Source organism: Gavialis gangeticus, unplaced genomic scaffold (genome assembly GCF_001723915.1).
Source record: "Gavialis gangeticus isolate Ggan-Ray unplaced genomic scaffold, GavGan_comp1, whole genome shotgun sequence".
Classification (NCBI taxonomy): Eukaryota; Metazoa; Chordata; order Crocodylia; family Gavialidae; genus Gavialis; species Gavialis gangeticus.
In genome coordinates this window covers 3,219,209-3,229,347 of record NW_017729001.1, presented here as the reverse complement: position 1 = coordinate 3,229,347, position 10,139 = coordinate 3,219,209, and the positions used below count along the sequence as shown (strand labels likewise).

Sequence of the window (10,139 nt, the reverse complement as noted above, 5' to 3'; positions counted from 1 at the left end):
TTTAAGATGTTTAAAGGCTAACATCACTTTAGCTGCATCAAGACACCCCCTTTGTGAACAGCTTCTGCTGCATAAAGGTCAGAGACAATGTTTTAAACAGTTATGCATTTGAAAGGGACCTTTACTTATTTTTGTTCATTTTCATTCCACTTGCTCACCATATTAAGTTCTGAAAAGACTCACCCTCCCCCAGCCCTTTTCCACTCTCAAAAAACCCAAACCAAACACATTAAACTTCTAATTAATCTTCAAGGTCTTTGTCATTAAATAGCTCTTTTATGCTTTAATGGAAATGGCAACAATGATAATGTTGTCCTTTTAACATCAGTAGAACATACAGCCCTCCTATCTCTGTCTCAAAGAGCAAAGAAAAAGGAAAAAGGAAAGGGGAAAAAGAACTTCACGATTTGTTTAACAGCCAAGGAAACTAGCTTTCTAGAGAGGGGATGAAGATAATGGCAAAAGGGAAATGCAGGCTGAGAAGGGACACAAAATGAATAACGGATGATAACATCAAAACCTGAGCTGGAAATTTTGTGCCCTCAAATCCACTAAAAATAAACAAAAAACCCAAACGTCCTGCTTACTCCAATCCATGTGGAGAATGGAGAACTCCGAGGCCCTGTTTGTTACGTTCTTCTGTGTCCAACCTTAATACTAGGTCTAGAAAGCGCACAGCTGTCTTTCAGAACAATCTGCTAAAACTCATACCTTTCCCCACACTCTCCCTCTGGGCTAGCCCTGCATCAGTTAAAGGTGCTGATGAATTCAAGAAATGTCCATGCCCAGATGGGAGGGTCTTGCCCATGCAGTTCATGGTCTCCCCTTCCTTTACAGGGATGTCACTGTCAAACTGCAGGCCAACTCTTCAGCTGCTCTTCCAGGAGCAAAAGATGAAGGACAATGAGCAATCAAGCAGAACTCCACATCTCAGTAAGTTTGTATTATGGTCCACTGCCACAGTATCTGAAGGCTGATTTCCTTAAGTGCTGAGCTTGCTCATTCCCCATCCATTAACTTTACTGCCCACCCCACATATTCCATCACCAACTGTAGGTTGTCTGCCTCACCCAAGCAAGACATGCACCTCTAAAGCCAACCAACAGTGCTCTGCAGAGCCGCCGTAAGACAGCATTCCATGTCCAGGTTCTGCCTGTCTCAGCCTCCTGCTTCAGTGGCCAGTACAAGATGCTTCAGAGGAACATGTAAAACTCATTGAAGCCCTTTGGGCCCACACCAATGAAAGTTATGTGAATGGTAATCTTGCTCCTGATCGCAATGGACTTCAAATAAGGGTTTTTTTAATCCTAACCCACAATTTAATGGCGGGGGGGTGTTAATGTTTTTAATTGGCTTCAAACAAATAGGAGCAGTGTTGGATCTTAGGAAAGCCAACCTAGATGCATTTCCTTGGTATTAAGCTGTGATTGTGGCAAGTCCACCAAATATGCTATCTCATTCTATGAGAAGGCCACTAGGAAACACCAGTCATCATGACATGTGTTGGTTCCAATATACAAAAAGATCTCTGCTTTGGTTCAAGACTTGCTCTTAGCCAGATACTCAGGTTAAGGTTAATGAAATCTAAGTGGGCAAACATGTTTTCAGAGTAGGAAGAATTTAGAGTCCTTTGTTATCTTTGTTGTTGTTAAGTGCTTCTACCCCTGTTGAAACTCTGGAAATTAGCAAACATTGAGCAGAAAATTCACTGGTTTTAAAGAAAAATGGTTTGGAAGAGGGGAAAGATTTAGTGAGAAGGAGGTGGTGATGGTGAGGGGGGGGGAAGGTGCCTCCATCTGTGGTTAGCACAATAAAATGCAGTCACGCACAGCCACAAGGAGCTCCACTGTAATCAGGCTGTGGAATTTACTGCTGCCTCCTGCCCTGCCCCCTCCCCCAAACACACAGTGCCAAAGGCTGACAGCAAAGACCATTATCAGCCCCGAGCAGCTTTCCAGGAGCTCCTGTGCTTAAAGCCCTTTATCTTGAGGTGAGGGTCTCGGTTACAGGGAGATAAAATGGCTCCCCCCTACCTTTGTCCCTCCCTCATGACCTGTGCACAGAACAGGAAAAAAGCTTTTCATCAGCTTCCTCTCACCCTGTCTTAAAAAGGCTTCCAGCAAAACAATTAAAAATAAACCCAAAGCTATCCAGCCTCCTTCTGTATTTGTTTTAAAAAGAGTTTAAGGACCCAAACATGCAAGGGAAACATTAAAAAGCCCCAGGGATAGGAGGGGGAAGATATAGAAAAAAAGGTCACGTCCTTGCAATAAGAGCAATGGGAATTCACTCGCACAAGGCGTGCAGTCGGGCTTGAAATTAACACAGGCGCGCACATAAATGCACACACAGATCCATGGTCTGCCATCCAGGCGATCAGCTGGCCCAGCCCTGCTGCCTGCTTCCATTGTTCAATTAGAGCCAGGATTCTTAAGCTTGGCCCCTCAATTAGGCTGAAAAGCCCTTCCAGGAGTGGGCTGCATGACAAACACGTCCAATGGGCATGTGCTCAGCTGTGTAAACCCCTTCTTGTGGGGAATATCTGCAGCACTGATGACTATAGCTGCCAAGGTGTTATCTTGTGATGAAGTTTGGGACTGGGGGAACAGTCGATTTGCTTTAACACTGTGGTGTCAGATCGTTTTTCTAGCCAACACTGAGGAGCAAGTGTGTGCTTTAAACACCACAACTACTGGATTTATTACTATCCCTTCTATCTGGGTACTTAAGTACCCCTCAATGCAGTGTTATCATATGCCCCAGATTCATTAATGGACTCTGTCTTTCCAACACTGCTGTGAAGTACAGAAGGGCTACCCCAATTCACATGAGGAAGAGAATAAATCTAATGATTTGCCCAAAGGTCACAAAAGAGTCTGTGGCAAAGTCAGCAACTGTACCACATTTTTCCCAGACCAAGACAGATGCTGTAAACTATAAGGCTACCGCTCTCCTGAAGCCATTTGTTTAATCAGTTCTGGCTTGTTTTCAGTCTGTCAGAGATTTGGATTGGGGACAGCTACTACTACCCATTTATGCAGTGCCTTGCATAATTAGGATCCAGTGCTGGATGAGATGGCTTTCCAAACAGAACAGGAAAAGTATAACCACTATTCTATGGAGAAAACACGTGCATCTTCCTCAAAGTCTTACCAGCTCCCAGCCTTGCTCTTTCTGCCTCTTCTGGTGTCTCATGCTGTTTCTTCTCAGGGGGTGGGCAGGAAAAGACATCCATAGGGGCCCACTCCAGATACAGAGGGACATGCTGGAACTGCAAGAGTAACAGATAAGGAATCTCTACAGATGAAGGAGAAAAGGAAAACTCTGCAGGTGATGGGGTAGGGAAAAAAACCCACAAAGTTTGAATCTCAGTTCTGGGTTCTCAAAAGCCTTATTGTAGAATAGTGGTTCTCAATCTTTTTCTACTCAAGGCACCTCTTGTTTGGTCTGAGGCACCTCTTGAAAAATGCCAGCTCTTACCTCTCTTTTTTTGACTACAGAAAAATAATACAGCAATTCTTCTGTTGCAAAGGACTCAGAAAGACCACAACAGGTCAAAATGTTTTTAACATTATAGATTCCTAGTTGAAATCTATGGTTTTAAATCTTGTGAACCATGTTTGCATGCCTAACAGTACTAACACTGTGTGGCACCTTGTAGTTCCCTTGAAAAGACCTCCATGCAACCCAGGGTGTCACAGCTGCCTGGTTGAGAACTGCTGTAGTAGCAGAAAAAATTAAGAGGCTAATTCTCTCTTATTGGAGTTACAGTAGAAGGTCCTAGTAAGGAATTTCCAACACACCCAACTAGATTGCATGCTAGAAACTGGAGTGAAACTTAACTGAAGGGACAAAAGTATGGGGATTATCATATATAAGTTAAGCAGTGACTTTTGCTTTTACCATTCAGGGTATGTATTCTCTTTAAAGTACATCGCATTTCTCCTCTTTTTAGAGATTCTTTCAGCTAGTCTACATTAACCAAGAACATACATTACTTCCACTTAGCACTGATGAGTGTAGAAATATGATTAACAAGATAAACCCAGAGATTTCAAATAGGAACCCATACCGTCAAAAACTCTGACCGCCACAGTCTTTCCAAATTCTTTGCAACAGAACTGATCTATAATTTTTTTGTAATCAAAAAATGAGTGAAAACTAAACAGCGGCATTTTTCCAAAGGAAGTCTCAAGTCTATTAAGGTTGAGAACCACTGTCTTTAGCTACGGTAAAATGATTCCCAACTTCCCAAGTCAAGAAGGCCCTGACATCAGGGCTCCTTCAGTCTGCCTAACCTAAATGTGAAACCTCAAGGGTTAACTCCATATACTAACCTTGGAATAGGCCAGCTTGGTGAAAGCTCGCTTGGCCTCTGTGGGCTCCAGGAATTCTACAATGGCTGTGATTCCTCCTTCTGGGAGCAGCACCCGTCCAAGGCTGCCATATCGACCAAACACTTCCTCCAGCTCGGCCACACAAGTACCAGCAGGAAGGTTCTTTGCTAGGATCACAGTTTTACTCCGCTCCCCAGATGCCTAACAATCAATGGGGAGAAAGAGAAGACAGCAGGAATTTCTTTAAAGAGGGTCTGAAATGAAAGTTCATTACTTGCTCCATTTAATACCCCTCCTGGTGACATGGCAAACTGTCAAACAGTTGTATACAGTGGCACTTCCTGTCACTGAAATCTAGATGCAATAGCAGAGAAAACCCATTTGCTTGTGAGGCCAGCTGCCTGACCCCCACACACCGCTACCTTCCAGCTTCAAACACTAGTTCCCCACTTACTGCTCTGAAAGCACATAAATAGCTATCACATCCTACTTTAAAGAAGGTTCCATTTTGGGGTGTGTGAAAATTCTGTGGGTGCAATGTATGGGCCCATCTGGTGCACACCACGTGCTGCCTGTGAGTCAACCCTGAGACCATAGGCAGCACCGCAGGCCATATCTTTGATACCCTTGAAACAGAAAAAAGTCAACATTTTTTAAATGAGAACAGGAAGAGGCTTAGCTTTTCATATCTTACACTGAAGGGAGTCTAAACACCTCTGAGATACTCTGAGCCCAAGGTTTCCTATACGACCTTCAGCATCTCAGAAGCATATACAAGCAAGAAGAAAGAGCCCTGAATTTTCAGGGACAGAAAGGTGCAAGCAAACAAGAGTGAGAAGGGGGATAAGTCAGAACTGTTCAAGTTTTCATGCAAGTTTAGGATTTGAACACTTTCAACTCCATTGCTGGTGACTCCAAATCAGACAGCTGTCATCTACACATATCCACTACACTGCAGGTGTTAGGCATAAGGAAGTGATGGGTAAGAGGGCTTACAGAAGTCTCAAGTTTCATGCTAATGACACAACATGATCAATATGGGCAGGTACACTGGCTTTCAGATGTTTTTAACACGCAGCTTGCTTGCTAAGTCCACAGTATACTGCCCATTAATACAGGGTTCTCTCTCTATCCTCGGTTCAGTTTTTTTAATAGAGGAATGACCCCCTTCTAAACAAAAGAGTATTGCACAAAGAACCCCAAAGTCCAATATCCCACAACCTTCAACTACAGCAATCTTTGTGAAAACATTTTATAATGCAATCCATCCCCAACTTCTGCACCCCCACACTTTCACTGATGCCAAAAGGAAGAGAAAGACTCTCATAAGCAAACAAAAGTCCCTTCTATGTTGTCAGGGTCTTACCTGACTGAAGGAATCCAGGCTGACTCCATTATCGATCAGGAACTGGCGGACTTCCTGAACCAGCTGCGTTTCCCCCAGGGCAACCCTCACAGCCACACTACCTCTGCCTTCCTGCAGATGAGAAAAATGGAGGTGTGACAGTGTTAGGACCACGCTAGGCTAGTAAAAGTAGGCCTAATCAGAGTGCATGAGCACCTGCAACTCCCACACCACCCAGAACCAGATCCAATGGGAGACTTGCATAGAAACTAAAGGTGAAATCCTATGCCTTTCCTCTTCAAAGGAGCTAATCTGGTCCTTAGCTAGTCAAGTTATTGTTGCATACAGCATCACCATGTGTCAAATTGTTATGTAGGGCAGTTACAGACCACTTCTGTTTCACCCTACTGATACGTACTGCTACCTGATTTGACTAAACAATTATAGTGAGAGGTAAACCAGATAGATGAGAGAATGCATTTTGTTAATTGAATACCAAACCCTTATCACATCATTAGTTGACAACACCTCAGTACAAGGAATATGGCATGCCACAGCTTTCAAATTTGTACCAGGCTATCCTAGGCATATACATACTATTCACGCAACAGGCTGTCTTCACAAAATGGCTAGGAGGTATCTCTCTCAGTGGAAAATGTTAAGTACTAGGCCAATACAGAAAAAAGCCATTTGTTTCCACTCTAACAAACTTGCAGTCCTGTACTCCTTGGGTGCTTTTGCATTACTTGCATAAAGGAGGGTGGAAAATAGAATAGAATTCTGAAATTTAAAATTTTTACTCTACAATATCATACAGTTTCTTTGATCTGTTTTTGTATCATCAGATACTGTGTTTTATTTTTATGTTGTTTAATGGGAGAATGTCATAGCGTACACCTTCACCAACCACCATAAATTGTATTATTTTATTATCACGTAAATGCTATTGTCAATGTTATTATATCATTTTAGCAAAAGCTGTAAATAAACTACCACCACTATTCACTCATAAACATTGAGCTCCTGGCATTCAATGCAAAGAAAGGATTTCAAGTGAAGTATCTGCTGCAGAATGCCAAACAACTGTATTCCACTCACTGTTTCTGCAATGCAGTTTCTTTTCTTCCCTTAAAATGTTTTTCAGAAGTTCTTGATCTGTTTTGAGAAGGAAGTCTGCTGCTTGAACAATGTTAACAAAGGACTCTACAAACACAATTTGTTATACCGTATACTCAGTTATGGTTTGGGAGGTTACTGTTCAACCACCTGCTTTTGTAATCACGCAGCGGCTGGTCTCAATTACCGTGATTTTTGGAACTTCAACTGAATTTTCTCTTCAATGCTCAAGATAACTGGCTCAACCCCTCCACTGTTTAACCTAGCAAAAAACGCAGGAACCATATTGGGGAGGATCCAGGAGGGTACGGTTGCATATCCCTTTGATTCCTGCTCCATCCAAACTTTAAAACCAGAGAAGCAGTGGCATGTCCATTCAGGCAGCCATGAGAGTCACCTGGCTTCATGGCTCATTATTCTCTCCTTGATTCCTGCTAATTTCTCTCTACTGCACAGGTGTTAACAACCATCTATCTTTTAATGATCTTGATGTTCCACTATTCAATCATTACTTACTTTTGCAATTTTGCTGTTTGTTATCCATTCCTAATGTCTTTTCTATTACACAGCCATGAAGACTCTTTTTAGCTCTAACTAAAAACCTTAATCCAGGTGTGGTATTAACTCAGGTATAAAAGTAACTGACAGTAAAGTGTTGGAGGTAGTGTCAAGATGCACAAGAAGGGTAGACTTTGTTTTATGAATCTGAATAAGAGATGTACACTTAACTATAATAACTATGGGACTAATGACATATCTTTTAACTATTTTGACTGGTTTGTTGTGCGTTTTAAAACTTAATATATTCATCAAGCAAATCAGTGCCCATTCAAATAGTAGGGCTGTCAAAGAATTAAAAAAAAATTATCACAATTAACTACACAATTAAAAAAATTAGTCACAATTAATTGCAATTTTAATCGCACAGCTAAAAATTCCAAGTTATGCATGGAAAAATTAAAAAGTATGCAAATACCTTGTATGGTTGGGCAGTGGGTGTGGGAGGTGTGTGAGAGGTTTGGAGTCCAAGGAGGGCCCCTCCCCAGTCTTCCTGCTCCACCCCCCAGGCTTTCCAGCTGCAGCTGCCTAGAGCCCGTGTCCCACCGGGATCCACATGGAGCTGCCATGGCGGGGCTGTCCGGCACTTTCAGGCCCCATGGCTCAGACTCTGGGCCCAGGCAGTTCTGACTTGCAAAAGCCTGGGTGGCATGGGGGGGAGAGTGACAGCTCTGCCCGGTGCTGCAGCAGCGACAGTGCTGCGTGTGGCCCAGGCTCTGTCAGCACTGGGCAAGGACTAGGAATGCAGCGCAGATCAGGCCAGGGGCTGCAGAAGGTGGCTCAATGGGAATCCTGCTCCCACCCACTAGCAGCAGCTGCCTAGGTGGGGGGTGCCATCGCCACTACTCCCTGGGGTCCAGACCAGGGATGCATGGGGAACTGTGGGCCCAGAGCCAGCTCAGGCCAGAGCTCCCAGGCATTCCCAACCTGGCCTAAGCCCAAGCTGTGGGACCCGAGGATGTCAGTCAGAGCTGCCTTCCCTAAACCCCTGGCATTGCCAGCCCAGCTTCTCAGGGCCCTGGATGGGAATTTGGCATGGGTGGGCCCCCCTTCACTCCCCTTCCTGCTTCAGCCACCCAGAGTCCATGCCCAGGCTGCCCTACGGCTCTTCTGCCCTGCAGTGCAGCCCAGAGGTGTCGGGGATGGCAGCAGAGCAAAGCAGCTCAGTCTGGGCACAGACTACAAAACCACATGCATGATAAACGTATTAACTGGATTACCACCCCTAGTTATTAGGGCTGTGCAGAGCAGGTAATATTCGATTTGACAGCAATGTCAAATATTAAACCAGGTCCCGCTTCAATTTGCCGTCCGCTTCGAGTCGAAGAGGGTCTGCTTGGACTCGAGGTCGAAGCTCAGTCGAATATTCAAGCTGCTTCGACTTCCCCATAGGCTATAATGAGGAAGGTCAAAGCAGGCTATAACTTTGGCATTTCTTGTCTTATCTTGATGAAACTTGCAGGACTTGTAGCTCCTGAGGAGCCCACAATGCGTGCCAAGTTTCAACAAGATAGGTTCAGGGGGTTCGGAGAAATAACACCCTAAATTCTTGAGAGAAAACCTCCTGTGACTTGTGTGGAAAGCCACAGGGAGCTCAAAACTGCAGGCTTGCTAGCCCTGGAGGAGCCCACAAAGCCTGCCAACTTTCACAGTGATAGGTGCAGGGGTTTGGGGGAAACTGCACCGTAGGCTGCTAACAGACAAAACTCATGATCCAGATGGAGTGAGGAGGGCAGCATTCGCTCCGTCTGCACCCGGCGCTTGGGGACCCCGGCAGCAGGAGGCTCACCTTGAGGAGCACCAGCTGCTCCCCCAAACCAGGATCCAAGCAGGTGCGGTGGGTTTCACAACATCCGCAGCCATGCTGAACACCCTCTTGCTTAGCACACTGGTCGGTGGACAGGACAGGTATTCCCAGGGAACTGTGGCCAGATGCGGCCACATAGGGCTGCGGGCTGCCCAGCAGGCCAAGGGGTCGCAGTCCAGGGGCTCCACAGGCTCGGCAAGATAGGCAGACACTGCAGTGTGAGGGCTGTCTGCCTAATCCTGGGGTCTGGTGGGTCTGGACCCCCCGTTTGCCATGGCCTTAGCCCATATTGGCAGCGCCTGTGGTGGAGGGAAAGACTGGCTCATGGATGGCAGGCTGGGTTCAGGCAGTGGATCCCCCTGTCCCACTTCCCCCTGCCTCCATCATGTTCTTAATAAGTACCTCCCTCCAGTGACTCAGTGTCTTGTTGCCACATATGGTGCCCTTCACCCTTGGGTTACAGATGACAGCCAGCATATGCACTGTGTTGGACCCCAAGGGTTCAAGCCTTTTCCTAAGGCCCTCCTTCAGCCGCGTCACCAGTGCCTGCACATCTGGTGAAAGCGACTTGCCCTAGCCAGGAACACTGGTCCCCAGGAAGCTCTTCATTTGGCTGTGGAGCTCCTCCACTATGGGGACCACCTGGCTGAGGAAGGCATCAGCAGCATTGAGGGTCTCAGTGGCCTCGAGGAAGGGCTTGAGGACCATCAAGAGCTGGGAGACGGCATCCCACTCAGCTTTGGTCAGGGGACCGCTGATCCCAATCTCCCCAAGCAAGGCCAGCTCATGGACGGCCTTCTGTTGCTCCACCAGCCTCTCGAGCATCAGGTATATGGAGTCCCACTGAGTCTCCACATCCTGCATGATTTTGTGCTATGGCACATTTAGCTCTGCTTGTTTATCCCGCAGCATCTTGCCCCGCTTGATGCTCTGGTAGAAGTAGCCTGCCACCTTCCTGCATCTGGAAATGAGCCTG

The 10,139-nt window shown here is 45.7% G+C and overlaps 1 protein-coding gene across 2 annotated transcripts in view; it reads right to left on the bottom strand.

The window, feature by feature from the left end:
- RBM19 (RNA binding motif protein 19) overlaps nt 1-10,139 on the bottom strand; it is a 156,105-nt gene that overhangs the window by 123,320 nt on the left and 22,646 nt on the right. For both annotated transcript variants that reach the window (XM_019506689.1, XM_019506690.1), the window contains exons 14-16: nt 5,704-5,814; nt 4,338-4,538; nt 3,154-3,271 (exon numbers count right to left, since the gene is read on the bottom strand). In XM_019506689.1, the coding sequence (XP_019362234.1) occupies nt 3,154-3,271; nt 4,338-4,538; nt 5,704-5,814 (430 nt within the window). The remainder of the gene's footprint in view (nt 1-3,153; nt 3,272-4,337; nt 4,539-5,703; nt 5,815-10,139) is intronic.